Source organism: Hippocampus guttulatus, chromosome 5 (assembly GCF_054856545.1).
Source record: "Hippocampus guttulatus isolate MCC_2025c chromosome 5, RoL_Hgut_1.0, whole genome shotgun sequence".
Classification (NCBI taxonomy): Eukaryota; Metazoa; Chordata; class Actinopteri; order Syngnathiformes; family Syngnathidae; genus Hippocampus; species Hippocampus guttulatus.
This window is the reverse complement of record NC_141265.1, coordinates 7,943,152-7,968,981: the sequence shown is the minus strand read 5'-3', so window position 1 is coordinate 7,968,981 and position 25,830 is coordinate 7,943,152. Positions and strand designations below refer to the sequence as shown.

Genomic DNA, 25,830 nt, shown 5'->3' with positions numbered 1-25,830 from the left:
AAGCTGTTTTAGCGTTTCACGCACCCCCGAGGGAATAAAAGCTTAAAAGTTTTCATAAAAATGCATACTCAAATCATATGCAGGCACCTAGCCACTAGATGTCGCTCCAAGTTCCACGCGCGCCGTCCAGCAAAGTACACGTATAGCGCGCACACAGTTTGCGCGTTCACGTAAACGACCCTGACCAACTTCCAGCGGTGAATCGGCGGTGAAGTTTGCAGAGGAAACGCCCACACTTGGTCCGTAGTGTTTGAGGGACTTTGGAGCATTGAGTGACACTGGTCGAAGCGGGCACTCAGTCAGCATGGACGACCTGGGTGAGTTGCAGCCTCAAGCTGCATTGGGAAAGGGTCGTGCTCGGGATTGGTAAACCAAAGTGGCGGCGAAAGCAGGGCGGAGGAGTCAACGTGACAAGGAAAAGTTTCTCCGTTCACTTTGAGACGCAATGTAGTGTAGAAGCAAACTTTGCACTGAACGTAACCTATCTCGCATGTGGCATCTGAAATTATACTCTAGCGGTTTGATGTTTCTGCGGCAATTCTAAGAGTGTTATCCTAGCGGCTGGTCATCGCTAGCATTTACCTTTTAAAACGACATCAAGTTAGGACGTCAGCTGTTTATCATGTTAATAACTCATACAATGTGTTCTTTCAAATCCAATTTTCTCCGGACTGCAGACCTGCCGTATTTGTCTGACCTTTTGATGATAACTCGTCAACTTTCGCTTCACCAAGTTGCTGGTTATACGCGGAGAGGTGGGCGAGCCAACAGGGCCCTACTGTCCCCTTCTTGGCTGTCTTCTCAAGAAAAAAAAATGACTCGAAATAGATGAATTACGTTTGCCTTCAAAAATCCTGAACAAATCGTAGTGATGAAATGTTCAAATGCAACAGCCAGTCGGTGAGACTTGGCTTACTGCTGAGCCTGTGCAACGCGGCATAAATATTGAAAAAAAAGCTCATACCTTGAGATTACAGTCATATCAAAATGTAATAACACAAATAGCTTTAAAGCAAAGTTTGCATTACTGAAAAAGCAGGGTGATGTGGGTCAGGTTATTCAGTACAGCACTGGTAACATTAGCTTTTAAAGTCATGTCTTTGCTCAGGGCTCGACTCGAACTTTTTCACTGGTGCTACAAACCTTTTCAGTTGGTCGCACCAGCACAGACTTGGTCGCACCCTTTTTTGGAGCTGCACAGCTTGACCATATTTGCTGATGTATAGTCGTCTCGTTTTACAACACGACAATGTACAAGAAAAACATTTAACAATTTTTACATACTACTGATATTTGTATTCATATGCAGGACGTAACAATTTCTTAGAGCACCAAAATATAGTTGTTGTTTCTTATTTAAGCCTTTGGGGAGTATAAAATGTAATTGAATATTTACCGTTTGACATTCCAACCACTAGACCAGGGGTCACCAACCTTTTACTTCATGTGTCCTGATTGTGTGAAGGGCTACCAAATTGATACACGTCTGAAATAACATTTGTACAAATTACATTTAATAATATTAGAATGTGGTATTTTTAATACGTAATGATCTTCATTTTCAGGCTCTGATCATCTTAAAGATGTCTCACAATACTGCCCGTGTTTGCATTTTTAAATCATAATTTTTACTAGCAAATCACAATCCTAGCACTGGCGGGCTATTGGTGTGGTCCTCACGGGCTACCTGGTGCCCGCGGCCACCACGTTGGTGACCCCTGCACTAGACTGAAGGATGGAAGCCTAGCGATTTGATTAGGTAGTGCAACATAAGTTACAAGATGTACCATTGATTGTAATTTAGTAAAATAGCAAAGTGATTTCACTCACATTATTCTTGATATTTGTCAGCTGTGATTTATTGATAGAAAGCCCAACTTACTTTGAGACTTGTAACTCTTAACATTTACTGCCTCTAGGGACTTTTTTTTCCCGTTTGAGTTTGAAATGTCCGACGGTATCTGAATGCACCTTTCATCTCGCCGTCCCCGAGAGATGTCAAAGTTTTATGTCAAAGCCGTTCTTTGAAAAACATAGTGCTAGTTAAGTTAGATGGCCGTTAATGTGGCAAATTACACATCTAGACATGGCTAGGGTGTTTATTTATTTAATTATTCAGGAAGGTTTTAACCTGATGCGCGTCTCATCTTCTGTGTGCAGTCTGACAGATGGACACAGAGTTAAAGCACCTTTGCTCTATGTACCAGTTAGGAGCATTATAGCATGCATTTGCGCTGTGAAATTTTTAACAGCACACACACTGTCACCCTGACTGCTGTGTTGATGTTGTCGCATTGCTTCTGTATTCATGATCGATTGTTGCTTTAAGGCAGAAATGACAATGCCTTCAAGGGGAAATTTGGGCCTTGAAGGCAGGTTTATTTAGCAGCGATTTGAGTCAGTGGTTAACCACATAGGCATGAAATAAGCCTGTGACTTGAATATACCACCCACCTTCAAACATATGTAAGGATGTACAGTGCGGTTCAGCATTTGCAAATTTGTTGATTGATTTATTTATTTATTTTAAATAAACCTCCGTTATGGTTAAAAACGCACCTATTGTTGTTTTCATGCTCAGGGCCAAGGTATAACAGTATTGCTTTGGCGTCAGTGGCATCTTGGGGTCATAGAAACAATGTGAGTGGAGCAACATTATTTCGACGGAAAGTAGCCATTTGCCATCATTTTGTGGCATCTATCTTCAATTGCAAACCCTTTTGGAGGAGGGGTTAACCAAGCGAGGATTTGTGCTATGGTTTGGTAACTGTATTTTACAAGTTGTTTTTATTTTCTGTGCAGAAACAACCAACCACCTCCTCAATCCATACCTCTGACTTTGGAACTTCTGAACGTCTTAATTTCGTCGAGATTTCTTTTTCACTAGCTGATCCGTCTGCTATATTTGAATGAAACCCTCACATGTTGGTTCCCTTTCACAATAGAGTGAAGCTGTCAAACACTTGAATAGTTTCATTGGTAGGATGTTGGGCCGTGCTTTTTGTGTTGCCTTGTTGTGTGAACGCCTCCAGGATACATTTGGAGTCATAGCTGCCTTGAGTTAGTGAAAAGGCTGATTGTTGGTTAAAAAGGAGCCTGCAGTCTCACTGAAAAAGTTTGAAGGCGGGGGTGAGGCTGCAGAAGAATGTCAAGCATTACTTTGATGCAGGCTCCAAGGCCAGATACTGCGTTGGTCATGACCTTGCGCTCCTCTTGATTCCATGCATGTTGCCCCAAGAGGGAGAGCTGTCATCCTGTCAAACGTGTGACCCCTGGGTAATTCCAAATGATTTGGACTTGTGTCAAATATATCTATTTGCTGTAAGGTCTGGTTGATGTTGAACTGTATATGGCCCGTCATGTTTCTCAGTGGCGCACCGCGGATATATATAAGTCAAACAGCGGTGAGTATTTATTTCCCAACTTGTCAACCACACTTGTCAACAAATGCTTCTAGATGGTCTTGCTGTTTGGAAACATGACCGGTCTCGCTGCACATCGCACTGAGAGGAATTCCCTCTGAGAAATAGCGCCCTAGTAATTAGTCAGACTCGGAGCTTTTCTCTGGTCAGTACTTCGGAGTCCATATCAGATAGCTGTGTGTTGGCTCCCGGGATGCGTCCCTTTTCCCATTTGCAGGGCTGCCATTAGCAGGATGATTGTGACTTGACTTGATTGAGTGCGAATTGATTCCACGCCCACTGTCCAAATGTGAGCAATGTGTACCACAACACTAGCAATGGCCTTGGAATAATTACTGTTCGTCTTTTGCTTGATAAAAAGTGACATTTGTTACTAGAGAAGAAATAATAGGAAAACTTAAAATCCTGATTATTACAGTATCACCAAAATGATCAGTATGAATGTATTAGGAAATAAAAACCTAAGCATTGCAACAAACTCATTTTGATTATGCAAAAACATCAAATCAGCCATTTGAAATTGCAAATAGCAGGAACCAAATGAATTGAATGAAATCAAATTTTTTATGCATGTGAGACTCCAATATGCATCAGAAGTAACCATTTGATATCACTCTCCCTCTTTTATCACCTCTTCAATGAAAAGAAGACAGAGGTGATATTGTTTGGTCCTTGTACATTCCATCCTGTAGACTTGGGCCCCCTGTCTCCTTATCTTAAGTCAACAGTCTCAAACCTGGGCCTTAAACTGGACAGTGATTTCAAACTCGATCGGCAAATTGGTGCCGTTGTTAAATCCAGCTTCTTTCACCTTAGACAGCTGGCCAAAATAAAACTTCTCCTCTCACATGAACACTTTGAGACAGTAATTCATGCCTTTGTCACATCCCGGCTCGATTACTGCAATGCCCTTTACTTTGGAGTCAGCCAGTCCTCCATTAAGCGCCTTCAGCTGGTCCAGAATGCCGCTGCTCGCCTCTTGACTGGTACTCGTAAGAGGGAGCACATAACTCCTACTCTGGCATCCCTTCACTGGCTCCCCATTCATTTTAGAGTTATTTTCAAGATCCTCTTATTTGTTTTCAAATCTCTGAATAATCTCGCGCCACCTTACCTCTCTGAGCTCATCCGCCCCTACACACCTGCCCGGCGCCTCAGGTCTGTGGACCAGACTTTATTAGAAGTACCAAGAACTAAACTGAGGCTCAGAGGGGATCGAGCCTTTTCTGTTGCTGGTCCCTCTCTCTGGAATGACCTCCCACTGAACATTCGGCAAGCCTCCTCGCTGCCCATCTTCAAAACCCTCCTCAAAACTCACTTGTATTCTTTGGCATTCGACTCAGCATGACTTAGATTTGTTCTTGGTTTTACTGTTTGGTGCTTTCTACCGCCTTTATTACCGATTTGTCTTACTGTTTATTGTGCATGTTAAATTGCTCCATGTACAGCACTTTGTATGCAGCGATGGCTGTTTGAAAGTGCTCTATAAATACTGTTGACTTGACTTGACTTGACTTTTATGGTCACAAGAATGTAAAGTAGGACGACATACGTGTAAGTAGATTTGATTTACGGATTAGCCAATGATAAGCATATTAAAAAAGCACAAATAAACATCAACTGGATAAAAAAATGGAAAACTATATTCTGGATAATTTAGTAGGCTGAAACACAACACAAAACAGCATGGACTTTAAGAAGCACAACTCTAAACATCATCATCATTCGTGTAATGCCAAGAAAATGCTGGAATGCTAAACCTAAGCCATATCCAGTCAACGGTCTAATCTGTCTACCTGTCATCAGTAATAATCAAATGTTACATCAAACAAGAGCCACCTCGAAACCGTTTTAGTGACAACTTGTCATAACATGACAACACTAAGAATACAAAACAAGAACAAAAATATTGTCCAGAAATATATCAACGCACTCACTGTAATTCAGAATCTGTACCTGAACACAGTTCATGTAGCTGTTGGATCTGCCGTTAGCGAATCTCCTGAAATTCCTGATGGCCGCCATATCCCTGGTAAGTGTAGTAGTAGAATAAGAAGAGTACTACGTGTCTCCAGTTCCTACGTTGACGTCACACCCAAGACATGGTGGGGGAGTATCGGTTTTGCTGATGAGAAATGGGCATTCCAGGTACAAATCATTCATTAAAAAAAAATAATAATAATTTAGAGATTGCCCCAAACATGGATTGATGATATTAAAAAAGAATGCCAATGTCATTTTCCTGCGCAAAAAAAATACCTGCAGAGTTTACGAGTAAAAATTAGACCATCTTGACAACAGAGTTCTTTAACCATTAACTAGCAGTTCATCGTCCATTTTGCTGATCATAATTTTTGGTTGCTCAAAAGTGTTATCCGTGTCCTTAAATTATCCCCACAAATATAAGGCTGATATGGCTCCGAACCATAAGGTGCTGATGTGTTATCGGTGTTGAATCATCTTTACGAGTGCCAATACCGTATCTTGGCGCACTGGTAACGACACCGCTATTGATACGATTGCTTCCCTTTTTACAGTTTCTGGGAAACAATTCTCATGCTTTTAAAACTACAAAAGCAAAAGCATTTAATCACAAAAAACAACCGTGACTCTCATATCAGCTAAAAAAAAAAACAAAAAAAACCCCCTTACCTAATGACGCATGAAAGACTACCTCGTTCTGTCGCTAAGATTTTATGCAGTTCGCCTTGTTCAAGTACTCCTGTACTGTGGTTGCTATTTCGATCGCGGGAACTGGCCTTTACCACCTGCAGCAGTTCTCCAGCGTCTCAGCTGATTATGTTTCGGACAAGGTTTTGTTGAAAGAGAGCTTGAGGTTGAGCCGACGTGCTCTTAAATGTCGTGTGGTCGAACGGCTTACTATAAGTCATTTAGTGGCTTTGTAACCCCGATTAGCTATCATCACCCGGTGATGGCTGCACCCCAGTAAAAACCACTGGGCTTCCCTGGGCGAGACGAAGGTTCCTGGCTGTAAATCGCTCTGGCCGCCGAACTCCCCACCCATCCTGTTCTGGATTTGGGGAAGAGAGAGCAGCATGGCTGACCTCATTGCTAAGGCAACAGACCCTGCCCCACATCCTGAGGAAACAGGAGAAAAACAATGAGCCCAAGGCCACTGTTCGAAACATTGGTGGGAGGTGACAGTTTGGGGTCGACAAGACTTTCTTGCCACATTCTCATCCACCCAGCTTCTACATCAGGGGTGGGCAAACTTTTTGGCTCGGGGGCCGCATTGACTTTTAAAATTTGACAGAAGGGCCAGGTCAGCACGAGCTATGGTACATTAAAAAAAACTGCATTTGTTGACAGTCCATAGCAAACATCAACAGAACAAAAGCATGAAAGTACGGTATTAATATACCAGTAGAAGTAGAGCGATACAGAGGTACTAGGTGGTCGAAAAGATTGCCCCGCCCCCCCGTGTTCTGCAACTTCAAGTCAATGCGCCGCCTGGCGGTGAAATGCCTGTCATTACAAGTCCAATTGAAATGAATGCAATCATTCACATCGAACCTTAATTGTGGACCAACCTTCGGCGGGCCGGATTCGGCCCGCGGGCCGCAGTTTGCCCACCACTGTTCTACGTGCTACCCGTGGTCATCGATGACTTTGTAGTTTGCGCACTTACTAATTTCCTTGTCAGCCCCCATGCTAATCCGCGACTTTCCAGCACCAAAGCAATTGGAGGTTGCACGGCCATGTTTTGAACTACAGCACAAAGAGCGTTGACCTTGTGGAAATTCTTACTTTTGATAAGTTAAGACCACTTTTCAGTTGGACTCGGTGTGAATTCTTCCCTTATCACCTGAAAACCGTGATATTTTCGTGATAAGAGTCTGGAAAATCAACAAAACTAATTGACCGCTGCCCGTTGCAAGACAAGGAAAACCATAGCTGGTATCAACAGAAAGCCCGGGGTTCTCTGCAACCCCAGATTTAATTTAAGTCTGCGCCATTACACTTATGAACCAGCAGCATGCCGTAATATAATCCTCTCATGGTGTTGACAAAATAGTCCTGCTGCTAGGCCAACACTGATAGACCACTTCTTATTAAAGTTCATGTTGGGATTTCTGGATGAAAATGTGGGCTTATAAAGGTCATGATATGGGAAATAAGTGGTGTTAATTTCATTTTTTTCTTGTGGTTTTACTCGTATGTTCAAAAAAAAAATGGTCTGAGGTTCTTGGGTGGGTTATTGCACATTAGATTATTTTTCTAAATTGTTCAGCTTTGGTTTCCACACTTTCATCATTTGAAAGCATTTTTAATGCCCCCTCAGAAAATCTCGATTTCTTCAATTTGACCCAAGTCATTTGTTTTGTGCTACAGGGTCACATCGAATTTGGAGGTTTTTACAATGTCATGGAGGCTTTGTTTTAATCAGAGCAATTCACCTTGGCGAATGTTAGATGAATTTCAAATCTTTTTGCAAGGGTGATGTAGGCAGATGGCGATATCTGTGTCAGCAATGTACACACATGTACAGCATTTTTAGCACCCTCACGCTAAATCAACAAAAACCCACAATGGTCACTGAAATAAATATTCATTAAAAAAAAAAAAAAGAAAGGAAAATAAACGAATTAAAACCTGGCATTTTGTTTTACTGGTAGTTACACACAATTATTATATTAGAATATATTAGAAGACCAAAAGAATGGAACTGGCCTCAACAAAACTGTTGCATCGTCCAAGTCATATTTCGGAATCCTTAAAATCGGATATGCTGAAATGTACTCCACTTTTTTCTTCTGTTTTTTTGTTGTACACGCCTCTCAGAGACCTGACAGAATGCTAGATGAGCTACAAATGTTTGAGAGCTTGAGAGTAAAAAGGAAAGCAGGAGCAGTTGCACGTCAGTAACAAAGCAGCTACTATATGTTGACAGGGTGTTTTCTGTTTTTAGCGCTTGCAACAAAGTGGTCTTTCTTTGAGGGCCGGACACATCCCGCACAATTCTAATTGCTTAAAGTACAATATGCTACTTATCGTCACGCATTCTTGACATATGCATGACAATGAATGTGGACTCGGTGAATTGGCGTTCCAGCAGTCTCTTGACTACCTCCTCATTTGTTTCAGTGCTCTGCAGAGAAGGGCTTCCACTTTACAGTCCGCACTTTGACTTTCAGATACGGAATTACTTTACACTGCATGATGTGCATTTATTTACAACATACTGGTGTAATCCACCTCTTGTGCCATTAAGCATCCAACTCACCAATGCTTCTTTTCCCAAATGACACCACATGGCGTTGAGTTTGCTTTCCAACAGGCACGCAGCGGGATGGAAGTGGAATTAACGGAACTCTGCTAGCTTGCGCTGCACTATTCTTACTCGTAGCATGTCATAACATTTCACAGGTGGCAGGTTTAACCCAATGGTTAGGAGATTCAAAACTTGAATTGCTGTTGCTTGATGCGCAGACGTCGCAAATGCACAGAAGCGTTCACGTATAGACGAAAAATCTATTTCCGGCGAGCCACAGCCGCCCGATGGATGGCTGCCTTCAGGTGAAAAAACATCATCATTAAACTATATTATGTACCATGAATGAAATCGTGCAATTGTGATTTCCCAAGCGGCACGCAAAGCTCACCATCAGCGCTCATTCATTGTGAACAGAGAGCTCCGCCTCAGTCATTTGGGCGTCTCTGCAAGTCAGCTACCCGTTCCCCTCGTTCTCCTGTGTCTGAACCCCCTCCGGCGAAAGCCGCTATCCCCGACACGGACGCCACGACTGACGGGCCGGGGGAGCGGCGACGCTCCGCTCAACAGCAGGAGACCTCGCATTTGAATGAATGTGAATGTGCGACCCAGCAAGCGGTTTGAGCGATTGCAAAAATCTTTACTCCCAAGTGTCAAAATGCAATCCATTAGTAGAATGCGTAAATGCAATCCATTCTGTGGGTAAACAACAAATTGTAAATATGATTCAGTGTTGTTGGAAAATACAATTTCTGTTTCTTTTATATACTGCATTTTTATGACTTTGGTGATAGCTGGAGGACGAGGGCGGCTCTGCCTTGCTCGCGTAAAACCAGGAAACGGCTGCGTACATTGCTGTTAGATGACAGTGACAAACACGGCCCCACTTGGCGCCGGAGGGCCGTCGCTTTAGAACCACTTCCGAGTTGGTTCTGAAAATCCGTTCCATTGTAACCGCTCGGCCCCAAAAAAAGTCTAACGGAAAAAGGACCACTCGGGCCCAAGCAAGCAAGTCATTGTGTATGCGACTTTGTCTTCATGCACCGGCACATGTCCTGCGTTTGTGTTTACCTATTAATGAAGACACAACCGATTCATCATTAGTTATGACCCACCCGCTTGGCCATCACTGGCTGTGGATGATCACATTGCGTTGCTTGTCCAATCAGTGCTGCAGGAAATTTAGCTCGCTCAGTAGCCAGCGTGGGACTGTCGTGATATTATGTCGTCTTTTTATTTTTTTATTTTTTATGTTTTAACACATGCTATGTCGAGTAAAAAAATGAAGTGGTCAGACAAATATGAACCACATGGATTCACATGCATCACGAAACGTGATGGGACTCAGCGTCTTATTTGCATGATTTGTCATGCCAACTTGAGCAACTCTCGTCTCGCACCGGCAAAACTTCTCGAATCATATTTTTATTTTTCTCTAAGGGTTCGGTGCATCTGCATATGAACTGGTTGGGTTCGGTACCTCTAACAAAGTTAAGAACCACTGCTCTAGACCAACAGGCCCATGTGGTATTTATATAAAACAAGACTGGCAGCAAATGTTAACACGCCTGGGGGTTTAAAAAAAAAAACACCAAAAAAACCCACAGTGGAGCACAGCATGCAGGTTAACCTCCATGGCAGAGTCTCCTTCGAACACCTGAGACTGATTCACCAAACCCAGATTAAGAACCACTGGTCTAGAGTTTCATCATGGGTCCATAAACAGGTGAGCTGTGCACCCTGGTGACCCAGCCGCATGGCCCAAGTGTTAATAGAAAGGATTAAACAGCTCTGCTTGATCTATACTCTTTGGTGCTGTCTGTGGTAAATACATGTACAATGTTCTAACATTGACAACATCATCCCCATTATTCTGGAATTCAAAGTATGCACTAGTTAGCGGAGTGCATCCTGCCATTGTCGACATTTTTGTCATTATTTTCATATTAAGCACGGTTGAGTCAGCTTTCGTTTACGTTTCTCCCTCAGTTTCCCTCTCCAGTCAGATGTGGGTGTGAACTGAGTGGATAGGGCTTATTATACCTCTCCTTTTGAGCCTGATTGCTTTCTTTCGGCACATTGGACAAAGGAATGTACGGAATGCTGCATCAACCTTCACATCCATCTGATAAAAGCTGCAAGGCCTTGGTGCGGCGGAGCCTCATGTGGGTGCACGCTCAAGACTGGACAAGACCCACTACCACAAGAATGTGCACCGTATCCACATTGGTTAACCCAATCAGACACAGATGCTGCATTTGACTGGGCCCCGAGTTGCTGTGATAGATGTCTGACTGAGGCATTCGAGTGAAACGATCAACACCAGTCATAAAGCTCTGGATGACATGTTTTCTCCAGAGGCCGCACAATGAACGATTGAGTCAGTACACTGTTGGAGCAGAATTGGACTTTGTCCTCTGGCTTCAAGTCCCGGTATGGAATGGAAAAGATTAGTCTCTCGCTTGGCTTACAGTGCGTGTTTTCAATTTGAATGCTTCTATCACTTTGTGAACCGCACTCTTGGTGACACAAGCAAACACACTCTGTCATCCTCATGCAACACTCAATTCTGCCATCCACATGGAAAATCTCCTTTTCCCTTGAACAACGGGAAATTGTTAGCCCACAAGGGTTAAGCGAAAAACTGAACATGTTTTCATTGCATGGTTTAGAGCATAGGTGTCAAAGTCAAGGCCCGGGGGCCAAATCTGGCCCGCTACATCATTTTATGTGGCCCACGGGAGTGAATCATGTGTGTCAATTTTCATGATCCTTGCTGAAATCTGGACCGAAATGTCAAATTGTCATGGGCAAGAAATAACGTTGAGATTTTACATCGGCCCTCCAAGGGAATCCATAACTCCAAAGTGGGTCGTGACAAAAGATGAGTTTGACACCCCTGGTTTAGCGTAAAGAGCGAATAAGGACAGTTTTAAAATACAAAGTACTTGACAACACAGATATTTCACGAGTGGCTAACAAAAGCAACCATAACGCTACTGAGATATGTTCTTGTTGTTTTTTTTGTTTTTTTTCATGTCATCATTTTATACAGTTTCCTCCTACTTTGGTGGCTATGTTTCTCATGCAAATGCCAACTGCTGAGTCAACATGGTCCAAAACGTGGTCTCAGAAAGTTGCAGTCTACAAGTATTTTGAAGGGCCTTGGGCAGTATGGTTTCTTTGTCAGTATAAGAAAGATTTCTAGGAACGAGTTGTTAAAATTAATTATGCATTGACACTGATTCCATTTTTTTTTTTTTTTTTTTTGCTTACAAGTATGTTTAAATCACACAGTCCACACCGTCACTGGTATTTTTTTTCCCTTTCCTCGAGGCCTTATCTTTTAAGTGACAGTCATCGTCAGTGAAACCTTGTTCAGCATGTCTGCGCCAGGTGCAGATTATTTTGAGAGGGCCGTGATATTTCAGCTCATTTGCGCAGACATGAGCTACTCACTGGGTTTAGTGCTTTAAATAGGCAGGAGGTCCCAAGTGGTTTATGGTAAACCAGCCAATTTCAGCATGTGTCCTATGAACACGATGTATGTGCAGGATTGGTCAGAACATTGGTGCCGGTGTTCATTTTATCCAAGGCTTTTCTGGGGATTAAATCTGTTTCTTATTGGTGAATTATCGCCTTTTCAAATAGGGTGCCAGATTGCAATCACAGTTGCCACAGTCATTTTGGGATGAGAAGATTGGGGGGGGGGGGGGGAATCATGACTTTGATTATTGTCACTGAAGAGATACTGTCAGGCAAGTTTGGTGATCCGAGCCCTCCCCCTGTCGCGGTCTATCATTGCTCTTGTTCACTAACTATCTTTGTCTACTTCACGAGCACGCGCTGCTGTGGATGGACACATCCAACAGGTGCAGCAGGAATGTGAGTACAGAATCTGACCTTTTTGTGGAGCCTATTTTAAAAGTTTGAATTGAACGATAGATGTATTTGGTCACGCTTTTAAATGTTTTATTGGCATTGACGTCGGTAGAGTGTCGCTTTACCGCCGTATTTTAAGGTAGCTATGAGCCTAACATTACAGGTTGCACTTCAACTTTGTAGTTTCTGTTGCACCAACAGATGATTTCTTACGCCTACTCATTGTAGACAATCAATGGGACAAACTGAGGGATGTGGGCTGAGATGACGGTCTGAAGAGGGATAGTTCCTCTTTCACGAAGAATGTTTTTTTTTCCCTCATGTGCTTATAAAAAGATTTCTGTGGGTAAACAATTTCCAGATGATATTCATTGTATGAATTTGACCAATTAGTTTTTTTTCTCTTTTCTTCCATTCCTTGTAAATCAAAGGTGCCAACTGTATGTGTTAATGTCTTTTTGTCAAAGTACGCAGCCGGTGACTGTGACCTATTCTTGACAGGCTGACGGTGCCCACACAGTGTGATGTCAGAGGCTATTTTATTCTCGCATTCCGTTGGCCACTAAGCAGTGTGGCCCAATCCCTGCCCTGGACCGGGTTCAGAAACACCTCGACCCCTTTGTTCGGAACAATCACATGGGTTCAGATCCACGTTTCTGAAAGGTGGAGGCTAAGTGGAAGAGGGCAGGTAGCAATTCAGTGACAGCAGAGTTGTATTTATAGTGAAGGACTGATGGGCAAAGAATGTTGGGGATGTTTTGGAAAGGTCAGGCAGTACATTAAGCCATCATGATGGTGTTAGGAAGTGAACTGCCTTTTGGTGACAGGCTGTAATGAGAGCCAGCGATTAATAGGCTACTGTTGTCCGTTTACAGCCTGACAAACAACCACGTAAATAAAGCATAAAAATGTCCATGTATCTGGTGTCTGTTAAGACCCTGATGATGAAAAATGCTGATGCACATTTTTTCTTGTAGATGCGTTATTGGCTGACCTGGAATCGACCACGTCCCACATTTCAAAGAGACCAGTGTTTTTGCCAGATGAGACACCCTACTCCATCCCCACCAGTGGGAATTATTACCAGGATCAATCAATTCCACCTCCAGTACCTCCGCCGCCCACAGCTGAAGCGCTGAATGGTTCGCTGCAAGACCACTCCGATCATTCCTCTCAGCAGGTGCACATCTCTAGTATGGCCCAAAAACATTTCTCAAACACAGACATGATTTTTAAAGAGGAAACTAAGATGCATCAAACAATGGAACCTTAACTCTCGCTTAATTTGATGTTTTATCTGTGCATGACGGTTTAATGGATTGTCATCAGGAAAGCTTGAAAAACGCCTGTGATTGCTTTTGAGTCTGTGCGTATAACTGGTTTCAAAATGGCTGCAGTCTTTAGGTTCAGTCCAGAAGAACGCATGGTCGAGGGACAGTAGCAGCTCTCCGTCTCATATTGAAGAAGACCACGTCTACAGGTTAGCTTGCTGCTCTCTTGGCATCGACAGCCCATCACAGTAGGGCTTTTGTTGCTTCGGTTAACACTTGTTTGTCTCTCTCAGCTTTCCAAACAAACAAAAATCATCCGACTCATCAACAGCAGCCATGACCTCCGCCCTGGGCAGCAACTTGTCGGAACTTGACAGACTGCTTCTGGAGCTTAATGCGGTTCAACAGAGCTCCCCTTCATTCCCCACTACAGGTACATTCAAGGGTTTCCTCTTCATCAGGCCTGTTAACGCGGAACGGGATGAGTAATGGTCATGTGTTTTTGCAGAAGAGAGGGCCCCACCGCTACCATCCACTAGCATCACCCACTATGAAAATGGCAATGCCCCTGACATCAGAGTTAGCCCTCCACCTCAGGAGGAACCCAAGAGGAATGGAACAAGGCAGGATGAGCTCCGGCCCACAGTGGAGAGTCTTTTGGATGAGCTGGAGGGTTCGGTGCCTTCGACCAGGTTCGGATGAGCTCAACATCAACTCCCTGCTTAATTTCATTTGTTATATGAACAAACAGCAAACGGATGTCTGCTCTGACCCTCATGGTACACATCTGAAGTTTTTCTTTCTGGTCCCAAGATAGCATTTAGGACAATGGTCATTTTGAGTTTCATGGTTCAAAGGTAAATGCTCTGTATTGTATTTTTCAGCCCATCCCCTCGCCACAGTGATATGGACAGCCCCTCTCAACAGCAGACACGGATTTCAGCCTCATGTGCCACACGGGAGTTAGATGAACTGATGGCCTCTTTGTCTGACTTCAAGGTATAAAATCACAGTTTAAAAAAAAATCCTGTCATTTTCAGGATGGTTTCGCAGTTCCTGCGTTCAGGCTTACTCTCATTTCTGTCTTTCTAGCCCAGCTCCTCTTCCACCCCTCCTCATCCTCCAGTCTCTACCTTCATCACCCCAGTGGCTTCTCCTTTCCTCAGTCTGTCCCACTCATCTGCCTGTGCCTCTCCTATGTTCTCTTTGCCTGCTGGTCTCGAACTACATATAGATGAGGACGGAGTCGACCGTGGCTCGTCAGCGGCCTCTTTGAATCGTCTCGCTTGTCACAGTCCTATCTCGTCCCTTTCTGCAGCCAGTGATCTCGACTCTGTCGCAGATGTGTTTGCCACTGTTCCCCCATCGGCAAACAATTCATTGCTCGTCCTCACTGCTTCCGTTAGAAACAACCAGCAGAGAAACAGTTCAAGCCCATCCACTACTCCCTCAATGACTTCAGTAAACACAGTCTTAGACAAGACTTCAAAATCACCTCGCCTATCTGTGGAGCGTTTTTCACCCCCTGCAGCTGCTTGGAAACCATCTTGTTCATCTGATGAGAGGATCAGTGGCTCCTTTGCCATCCATGATCCTCATATGAATCTCTCCGTCTCGCCCCTTCAGTCCCTCACCCCACCTTTATCTGTGCCAAAGACTCCTTCACCTCTCCCTTCTATGACTTCTGTGTCTCCGCCCCTTATCAATAACTCCTTCAAAACCTCCTCCCCGGTCTCTCCGGCCAACATTCCCTCACCTATAACTTTCCCGAGCTCTTCAATGGCTAGTGTACATCGGATGCAGCCAGAACCCCCAGCCAAGAATACCAGCCCCCTCACTCTGCATCAGCTCCCTGTCGAAGAACCCTCCCTGGATGAAGCACTCGACAAACTGCTAGAGATGAGTTTTTCTCAAAGTGACTCGTCGGCCGAGGTGAAGGATCTGCAGCTCCACATGGAGGCGCCCTGTCTTTGCAGAGGAGCCCCCGAGGTGCAGGAAGAGCTTATCCTGCCCATGGACGGAACCAGTGTGCAGCCTGACATGTTCACTTGCAGCACCAACACCATCACAGACGAATCTGTGGACGGAGGTACCGACACCAACGGAGATTTGGACTGGGCTGATGAGGAACTGTCCATGTCTTTCCACGACGGACTGGATGGCACCATGACGCCGTACACCGAGAGGCTGTACACAGATGGCAGTGTGACTCCACTCACGGAAGCCAGCTGGATGGACGATTCCATGACGCCGTCCACATGCCCCGGGTCGCCAGACATTGCCCTGGACCTGCCTTTGTTGCAGCCGCCCAATATGGACAGAGTTTCTGCCTCGGGACATGTAGGCATCTCACTTGCTCAATGCAGGATGTCCTTGTGTTTCTCACGTGTAACATTGTTTGCTGATTGGAGTGACGCATCTCTAGCAAGTAGTGCCTGCTGCTACACACTCTGCTTGTCATTTGTGGGGACTGAAACACAGCAGATGAATCCCCCTTCCAGCACATTTTTTTCTAATTTACGAACGCCTCCATGTTGACGTTAGACTTTTAACATGGGTTGCTTTGCTGTTCTACTCACCGTGTGCTCCCGAGAAAGCCTAGCTCTGAGATACTGGGGTTACCGGGGGATTCGGTACAGCATGGAAAAGTATGAGTCTTAAGCTCCTCCCCCAACTACTGCATCCCTGCTTGGGAATGTCATCAGGCGACTGACCCGCTCGGTGTGCTCTTGCTGTTCATCACTGGGCCATAGTTACAGTGGATTGATGATGAGCTGCTTGACACTCCTGTCTAGATCAAATCTGTGATAAGGCGCACTAAGGAGACCCCCAATGTGCACCCTATGTATCGAGACGGTGTCCTGCGCAGGAAAACGGGTCCCATCATTGTCAACAAGAATTCTACCCAGGACCGCCTCATAGAGGAGCTCCAGGGCAAGTTTGGTATCAGCCGCTCTGAGCGTCGCCGTAAACAGCCAGATGATTGGCTGACGGACGGTGTCATTGTCACGTCCAAGCCTCAACGCTTCCGTCCTGATGGAGCGGTCGGCGAGGTGGACAAGGTTGGCTGCAGTGTTTTCAACAGATGCTTTCCCCCGGTTTATTCACCTTCAGCGTCACCTCTGTTTCTTTGTGTGCTCCCTCCGTGTGTCTCTCTTCCACTTTAGATTGTCATTGCCCCCGGGTCACCTGTTGCCGTGAAACAGGTTCTCGCGCCTCAGTCACCTCCTGCTCCTCGTCATCCTCCTGTCATAGAAAAAACGAAGCAAATGCTCTCCATGCAGCAGATTCCTGCTCCTTTACCTCCACCCCCTCCACCGCCCTGTCCCCCTCCTCACCCTCCTCACAGCCAAGAGCAAGTCAAAGTTCCACTTCAGCACATCATAACGGCTTCACCAGCACCACAGCCACCAGCACCCATTCAGGAACCACCTGCCCCCACACTAGAGCCCCCTCTGTCTATTCATAAAAGCCCAACCCAGCTTACATCACTGGAAAGTGTTCCACCAATTGCACCCAAGGTCCTGGTATCTGTAGGCTGCCAAACTGACTATGACCCTCTCTTCTCCTCGGTGCAGGCATGAGCCCGTCTTATTTTTTTCCCCCCTTTCTGGGTGTCGCACCTTTTAAATGCTTTCCATTCGCGCGATAAGCTATGAACGGTGTTTTCAACCCTTTCCACATTCCAACCTCCTCAGATGGCTCAAGGGAAAGGGGGTGCTCCTGGCGGTCCACAGACGCAGGTCAACAAGCTGGACAACATGCTCGGGAGCCTGCAGTCGGACCTCAACAAACTGGGTGTGCAAACTGTGGCGAAAGGAGTTTGCGGTGCCTGCTTCAAGCCAATCGTTGGACAGGTGAGATACGCCGTAAATTGCTGTCATCTGAGAGCAAAAATGATTCGGTGATGCCTTTACATATTCATTTGTTTTTGTGTAGTTGGTGACTGCTATGGGCCGCACATGGCATCCCGAACACTTTGTGTGCACGCACTGTCAAGAGGAGATCGGCTCCAGAAACTTTTTTGAGCGGGAAGGGCAGCCTTACTGCGAGAGAGACTACCATAACCTGTTTTCTCCTCGATGCCACTACTGCAACGGGCCCATACTAAATGTGCGTCCCTGCTTTTTTTGTTGTTGTTGTCGCCAAATACCTGTGCTGACTAACTCAACCTGCACAATGTGTTCTCATGTTTACAGCAAGTTGTAACTGCGCTGGATCGAACATGGCACCCTGAACACTTCTTCTGTGCTCAGTGTGGATGCTTCTTCGACCCAGACGGTAGTGTGGGTTCTTGATAAATTCTCTCTCAGCAACACATAAATTGGGTTGTCTGATCTCTGAGCTCCTTCATGTTTTCCTTACAAGGGTTTCACGAAAAGGATGGCAAGGCTTACTGCAGGAAGGATTACTTTGACATGTTTGCGCCAAAGTGTGGTGGCTGTGCTCGAGCCATTGTGGAGAACTACATCTCAGCACTCAATTCACTTTGGCACCCGGAGTGTTTTGTTTGCAGGGTGTGTATATGACAGTGGTTTATGACCATGTTAAGATGTGCTGAGAGAATATGTCATACATCTTCATCTTTTGTCCATTATTTCTCTTCAGGAGTGTTTCACGCCATTTGTCAATGGAAGTTTCTTTGAGCATGATGGCCAACCCTACTGCGAAGTCCACTACCACGAGCGCCGTGGGTCCCTGTGCTCCGGCTGCCAGAAGCCCATCACGGGTCGCTGTATCACAGCCATGTCCAAGAAGTTCCACCCGGAACACTTCGTCTGTGCCTTCTGCCTCAAGCAACTCAACAAGGGCACCTTTAAAGAACAGAACGACAAACCCTACTGCCACGGCTGCTTTGTGAAGCTCTTTAGTTAAAGAGAGAGGCATCTACAGTACTTGTGGTACTGCTGACAAGAGTGACCAGAGTAGCCAAGTTATAAATACAGTGTAAATCTAAGGGTGTATGTAACCTCTTGAAAGTGTGTATGAATTACATAACATGCTTAGGCTAAACTACATTCACCCTGCTTCGGATTGAGTGTGTAAACTGTGGTAGATTTACCCGACATTTGTGAACAATGGAAATCAAGGGTGAAATAACGGTTGTGTGTTTTGACTGATGACTTCAGCTTTCTAGGTATTTTGTTTTCTTTCTATTATATTTTCTAGTTTATTTACTTATCAGGTTGACAGTAAAAGACAGAGGACTGAAAAAAAAATCATAAAAATTTGGATTTTTAACATTCTCGCTGGTTGAGTATGTCCTTTTTAGGATTAAAAAAAAAGTTACAATCATAGCAGGGAGCAGGTGACTTGCTATTGTGTGATTACACTTTAACTCAGTGGTCCCCAACCTTTTTTGTGTCACGGACTGGTTGAGACGAGTGCGTGCATGCTGTTCGCAGACCGGCATCCATTTTTTTTCCCATCGCATTTTATTTGCCAGTTTTAAAGCACTGTTACTAATAACAATGATAAGTGTAGAGTAATTCAACATTTTATTAACAGTCATTCATTTCAAACAGTGTTATTCTACTGCACAACTAATGTAGAATGAAGCAAAATAACAGTGAACTATTAAATGGACCAAATAGGAATAATAAATATGCCTTTATAATGCAAACAATCATTTTTTAAGTTACGATCCTACACACGGCCTTTGCTACTTAAAAAAGATGACACGATTGTTTGCAGCTTCCATCCGGTGGCTGCTGGCTAGTTATTAGCGACTAAACTGCTAATGTTTAGGTTGGCAGGTTGTTCAAACTCCACTTGAAGTTTTGATACTTGCTCAAATGATTCAACAGGTTTCTTGTATTGCCTTGTTTTGTTTGTTTGTTTGTTTGCTTTTGGAAGACATAGCACACAGAACAGCTTACTCCTCCACGTCGCTCTGGCGATAGCGCCAGGGGAGAAACTTCTCTTGTCAAATTGGCTTCATTTTCGGAAGTCATGGCTGCCCATCAGCTACGCGTTTAGATATACGTTTGCTCAATTTGTTCCTGCTATGTTCTGTTTACGGGCGGCCCGGTGGTCCAGTGGTTAGCCTCACATTGCAGTGTGGAGTTTGCATGTTCTCCCCGGGCCTGCGTGGGTTTTCTCTGGGTACTCCGGTTTCCTCCCAAATTCCAAAAACATGCAGGGCAGGCTGATTGAACACTCTAAATTGTCCCTATGTGTGAGTGTGAGCACTGATGGTTGTTCTTCTCTGTGTGCCCTGCGATGGGCTGGCAACCGGTTCAGGGTGTCCCCCGCCTACTACCCGAAGACGGCTGGATAGGCTCCAGCACGCCCCGTGACCCTCCTGAGGATAAAGCGGATCAGAAAATGGATAGATGGATGGATGTTCTTCTTTAATTTATTGGCAGATTCTGTTGATTTCGACTTTCAAACCAATGTTCGAAGGGGCACTTCGACTGGCTAGAGTGGCGCACATTCCCGCCATGTCTGATGGAGTAAATTTGCTCACAGCTCGCAGGTCTGTCTCTGTGTGGCCCGGTCCCAAACAGGCCGTGGCCCGGTACAAAGCTGCGAACTGGTGGTTGGGGACCACTGCTTTAATGAATTTTCAGCCAGTTGATAATGTTGAGATGTTTTCGTGTTTTATTGTGCCACGTTTGATAAAGCAATGGCATTAATGTAAATGAAGCATCAACTGGAAGTTGGCCGAGTGAAAAATTGATTCCTTCGTGGTATGTGAAGATGCTTTGTCTTTTCGCTCTGGATTTATTCAATCAGCCACACGTTTTAGGTTTGAATTGTTTATCCCAGCATGTTGGGAAAAAAAATAAATTTGATGTACAGTACACGAGTCAGATATTCTTAAGAGTAACAATGTGTTTCAAGAATTGATCATCTGGATATTTTTTGTCATTGAATAATTCCAGTTCAGTGTAATTGTTCAGCAGTTAATGGTGGGAAGCGAAAGCACACACTTGCGAAATCTTGTATTTTGAAAATTTTCATGACCAAATCATTCCTTGTTTTCACTCATGAAAATGAACGTTCACGTACACCATTCATTCAGCAAAAGTGGACATTTTCACACGCATTGCAGGTTGTAGTGATTCCTGGCATCTTCACGTTGTTACTGTAAAAGAGTGAATCAAAAATGTATTTTGTAAACCTCTAATTTTACGAGAGGCATGGGATGCTTACCAAGAGTATTTTTTGATTACTACTCCCTACACAACGATGCTGACTATTGGTGGGACAGTGATGCTGGACTACTGTTGTTACAATGACAGAATTGTTGGTCAATAAAGGACAGTCTGTGGCATTTGATTATCAAATTGTGATATTTAAGTTACTGTATTAAAACTTTTGTGTTGGGCTTGACACATTTTGGCATTTAATGAACACAAACGAGAGAAAATGAGACTAGTCCTCGCTGATCTGCTCCTAAAATTACCAAACTGCGTCTAGCGTAGACTACGTGATCAGTTAAAATTGCTCTATCCCAAGAATCTTTTTTCGTTTTCAATTAAAAATAATGCAGAATAATTCGGGCACGGTGATTGGTGAGAAGAACTACCACGTGTCAGGAATAGTACCACTTTCACAAAGGACTCGAGTGCGGTGATTGGACGAAAGCAGTATCACGTGATTAGGCTTGTTGTACCCGGAAGAATGACAAATGGTAATCGAAACAAGCCTTCTAGATTTCTAAGGTAAGTGCAAGTGAAATCTCTACTTATGAGCAATTAAAGTTCAACAGTTTTCAATTTTTGCAATCTTAAGAAGGGAGGGAAATTGTCCTTAGTCTCAACGAAACCGAACATATTACTGGCTGCATTTTTGTTTGGTCACATCTGTACAGGACTTGATCTATTCAATATTTTGACCGATAATTAAGTTTGAACTTTTTTAAAAATAAAAGTCAATTCAGTTTTCTTCAGAACGTCAACTGTTAGCATTCGTCATTGTTTTTTTTTTTCCTTCCGAAGAGCAAAATGGCATCCTACTTCGACGAGCACGACTGTGAGCCCACCAACCCTGAAGAACAGTACCGCCAGAACGCTCTGCTTGAACTGGCCAGGTGACAATCTTCTTGTCATTCATTTATGCGAAGCCATTTGAGCATTTATTCCATATACTGTACTTGAGGTCGGTCTTAAGGTCCAGGTAAAAGTAGTAGCACGCTCTTTGTCCTCTCTTGTAGGACAACTACTGTACATGTTACACTTGACGAAAGGTTGACATCTGTGGCAAGCCATTTGAGCATTTATTCAATTTCTTCGATATCAGACATGAGTGCATTTCACTAGTTTGGGCTGTGTCAGCACTAGGTGGATATTCAGCCACACCAATTCTGCACTTTCTCGTACTAGCTGCACGGAAACGCTCACTAGTCACTAATTTTCGGCAACTAGTGCCACTTCTAGTCCAACTAGTGCTGACTCAAGTCTAACTAGTGACACCTGGAAGCACACTAGCAGTGGCAAATTCCCAGCAAGTCAGCCTTTTGATGGCCTAGTGGCCCACTGGGCCAAACTAGTGAGGTCTTAGCGGTTAACTAGTAAGATTTAAGTGTTAACATGTTAACTAGTGAAATGTGGATTGTTCTAACATGTTAACGAGTGGTCTATGATTTCCTGCACTGGTTAACTAATGGGAGCTGAAATAGCCACTCGTTAACTAGTAGTGGATAAAACATTGACTAGTTAACTAGTTTAAAACCCTTAAAGGCTTGATGTCTAACTAGTATGCTAAAAATTAAACTATTATTATAATAACCTTAGGAAGTTATTCTTTCACTTATCACTAGAGGGAGTCAAACTACCACTAGTAGTACCACACACTGCTCTGGTGCAGTTTTTGCCTCAATATCGACGTTATTTGTCCGAGTTAACTAAAATATCTACCTTGAACCGGATATCACGGTTATCAAATAAATGTTCACATTTTTTTCAGTGGTCCTGGCAGAGATTGAGGCAACCATCATTAGTTTATGACACCATTTGACCTTTTATACTGGCTTGTGTTTGCGTGTGAAGGTCTCTGATGCAGGGTTTGGATTTGATGGACTCAGGGGATTCATCAGACTGGAATCAGCGTCTCCCTCCTCCTGCTGCAAAAGTAGCTGTGCAGACCCTCAATGTGGTTGTCATTTCTCCTGAACAAGCAGGTAAAAGGTCGATAAGCACTTCACACAGATATTATTTATTCTGTTGAATTTCCGCAGCAAAAATGTATATGTACTTGCAGTTATGTTGCTCAAGGATGACTGTAAAAAGAGGACAAGTGTGACATATTTTCAACAAAATAAGCAAAGAAACAAGAATTTTAGGAGACTTTACACACCTCAGTTCTTGTGTTGCTAAAATCAGGCCTTTTGTGAGGGTGGCACTGTCTCATGCAAATGATGCCCCTTTTCCACCCAAAAAAACTTGGTGCTTGTTCGGCGCAAGAAAGTTCTTACAAAGAACGTGTTTGGTTTTCCACCGGCAAAGAGCCAAAATGGGAGCGATGTCACTGTGTTATCGTAAAGCCTCCAGACGTCACTACTTACGTCCTGGTTTACCCAAGATCGCCTGCACTATTAATAATACGCTGTTAGCATCTGCTCGGCAACTTAGCATCGCATTGATTATACCTGTATGTCATGTATAACATATATCTTTCTTAATTAATGAAGATGATCACAAGGCTGCATGCGAGTTGGAAATCACATGCTATCTGGGCATATCCGGGATCGCTTTTCTGGTGTAGCACAATTGTGCCCGAATTCACAGCTCAACAGTCTGTGCAAAATTTCTGTGTGTCCAGGGAGTCAATAAAAAATAACCCGGACAACCGTTACCTGTCCCCGCCCCCTGATGTAGTTGGTGCCAGAGTCTGGCCCAATAAATAATTGGGACCATCTTAAGCACCAGCGCAAGAGTGAGAGCCAATTTCGGTGGTGAAAAAAGAAAGAACTGGTGCTAACCTGGGCATTGGCCTGGAACGAGCACGAGCAAAAGCGCGGGTGGGGGGAAAAGGGTCATTTAGTTGTGATAACCTTTTGCTGTTGCAGACAAAGGCCTGAAGTGTCCCGTTTGTTTACTGGAGTTTGAAGAGCAGGAGACGGTTCGAGAAATGCCTTGCAAACATCTTTTCCATTCGGGATGTATCCTGCCGTGGCTGGGCAAGGTACTAACAGCACGTGTACTTTTTGGGGTTCGGTCTGTTGCAAAGCAGCATTCTATCTCATGTAACAGTCTTTTTTTCATTTTTTACTTTTCAAACTCAAGACTAACTCCTGCCCGCTGTGTCGACTTGAACTACCCACCGATAATCCAGATTATGAGGGGTTCAAGAAAGACAAGGTGAGCGAATGAACACATGTACTGTATTCACCTAAGTATTTGCTTAGTGTATGTTTGTGTCATGTAGGAGAGAAGAAAACAGAGGGAGCACAGATTGGAGGACCTCCATGGAGCAATGTACACATGACAGTGACCTTTGACCATTTCTAAATATTCAGGACGTTCTCAACTATCAGAGTGAAAGTACGCACCTTCGGTTTGCTGTAGTGACTCAGTATTGTTTATACAATTTCCACAAAAAGATATAATTTATTATATAAATGATGTGACATCTTTATTTGTTCCACGTCCTATTCTCATTCGTTCCATACTTTTTATATGACATTTGAAAATGTAAACCAATCATTTTACACTAGTGAGGCTAGACATTATATCGCTGTTTTTTTTTAATGTAGCTCAACAAAAAGCCCTATCTTGACATGGATTGGAATGTTTTTTTTCTGTTCCTAATGACCCCTGTGGTGTGATTTGTTTGGTAGCATTACTGTTTTTAAAATCTCATGAAGGATTATTCCAAGGTTTATGTACTGTACGATCTCAACCAGGGGCTTCAAACGCACAGCCCAGGGGCCGTTTGTGGCCTGCTGGATTATATTTTGTGGCCCCCGACTTGACATCAAAGTCGAATGTTAGTGAGGTCACCACTTTTATGCAGTTTTTTCCCTTCCTTTTGGGCTATCAATAATTATGAAGTGACATTGTCTACGGCATGGGTACCCATTACGTCGATCGCGATCGACCGCTAGATCGCGGACTGGTCCCAAGTCGATCGCTAGGGGTGTGGAGGAGAAAAAAAAAACCAAACAAGCGTTTGTGTGTCTTTGTGCATGTTAGTAATATATTTGTTTGTGTTAAGAAACACTGCACCCTAATCATCCTCATTTTCACAAAAAGTATTAAAAACATAAAATAAAGCAGGTAAATCTTTAACCTACGGTGGTGCGTGACCTGCGTCACCGGAAATTGTTCGCGCTCAGCAGCCTGCAATTGCAGCTTGTGATGAGAGCTGTAGCGCTATATCTTTTATCCTGATCATTCTCATTCAGAGCTTGTTTCGTGTGCAATTTGCCGAGGGCACGGGCAAGGAATAGGAATCTAGAGGGCCAAGGGAAGCACTTTAAAACAGTACGTGTGAGCTACTACAGTTAAGAGGCTGCAAAAGTGTGCCACATGCCTCCATGTCGGGCTGTTGCTCATCATGGCATGCGTGTGTATGTGCCTGCGCGGAAATGGGTAGATCGCGGGAGGTTGGCTGATCGATAGGTCGATTTTCGGTCCAAAACGTTTGGGCACCCCTGGTCTCAGGAAAGCATATTCTGTCACCCAGTCCATCGTGTCTTTTTAAAAATCTGCCATGACGAGAAAGGTTGGCAACAAGAAAGACGATTACGTACAAGAAAAACAGGAGACAGAATGTTGGGGGGGGGGGGGGGGGGGGGTTGTTCGCTTTTTCTTTTGAGCAGGAGCACCCCGACATGTCTTGAATGCATTCTCTCTGAAACGCCGTCCCCCCCACCCCCAATAAATTAGAGAATCCCGAATTTAAAAAAAAAACTTCAACATTTGTATACAAGTGTTTTAAAGCGAAACGAAGGACTTGACAGTTTAGTTTTGATCAACTGTTTTGTTTAGTTTTTTTTTTTTTACTGAAACTTTCAAATAAATCCATTTGTTGTACGATTCTGTAAATGACTCAACATCCCTGTGATACTCAA

The 25,830-nt window shown here is 44.0% G+C and overlaps 2 protein-coding genes across 2 annotated transcripts; both read left to right on the top strand.

The window, feature by feature from the left end:
- Positions 1 to 176: 176 nt before the first annotated feature.
- Positions 177 to 21,087, top strand: LOC147204892 (uncharacterized). Its single transcript, XM_086111609.1, has 14 exons — positions 177 to 317; positions 13,515 to 13,717; positions 13,935 to 14,017; positions 14,102 to 14,241; positions 14,317 to 14,500; positions 14,693 to 14,807; positions 14,901 to 16,148; positions 16,604 to 16,870; positions 16,976 to 17,386; positions 17,507 to 17,665; positions 17,748 to 17,921; positions 18,008 to 18,089; positions 18,177 to 18,325; positions 18,417 to 21,087. The coding sequence occupies exons 1-14, from the start codon at positions 305 to 307 to the stop codon at positions 18,681 to 18,683; spliced, it is 3,495 nt and encodes a 1,164-aa protein (XP_085967735.1). The 5' UTR covers positions 177 to 304; the 3' UTR covers positions 18,684 to 21,087.
- A 306-nt stretch (positions 21,088 to 21,393) lies between these two features.
- rnf181 (ring finger protein 181) lies at positions 21,394 to 25,795 on the top strand. The gene is made up of 6 exons (XM_086112465.1): positions 21,394 to 21,478; positions 21,755 to 21,846; positions 22,805 to 22,935; positions 23,824 to 23,939; positions 24,041 to 24,115; positions 24,183 to 25,795. Exons 2-6 carry the CDS (start codon positions 21,761 to 21,763, stop codon positions 24,240 to 24,242), a joined length of 468 nt encoding a protein of 155 aa, XP_085968591.1. The 5' UTR covers positions 21,394 to 21,478; positions 21,755 to 21,760; the 3' UTR covers positions 24,243 to 25,795.
- The last annotated feature ends 35 nt before the right edge of the window (positions 25,796 to 25,830 follow it).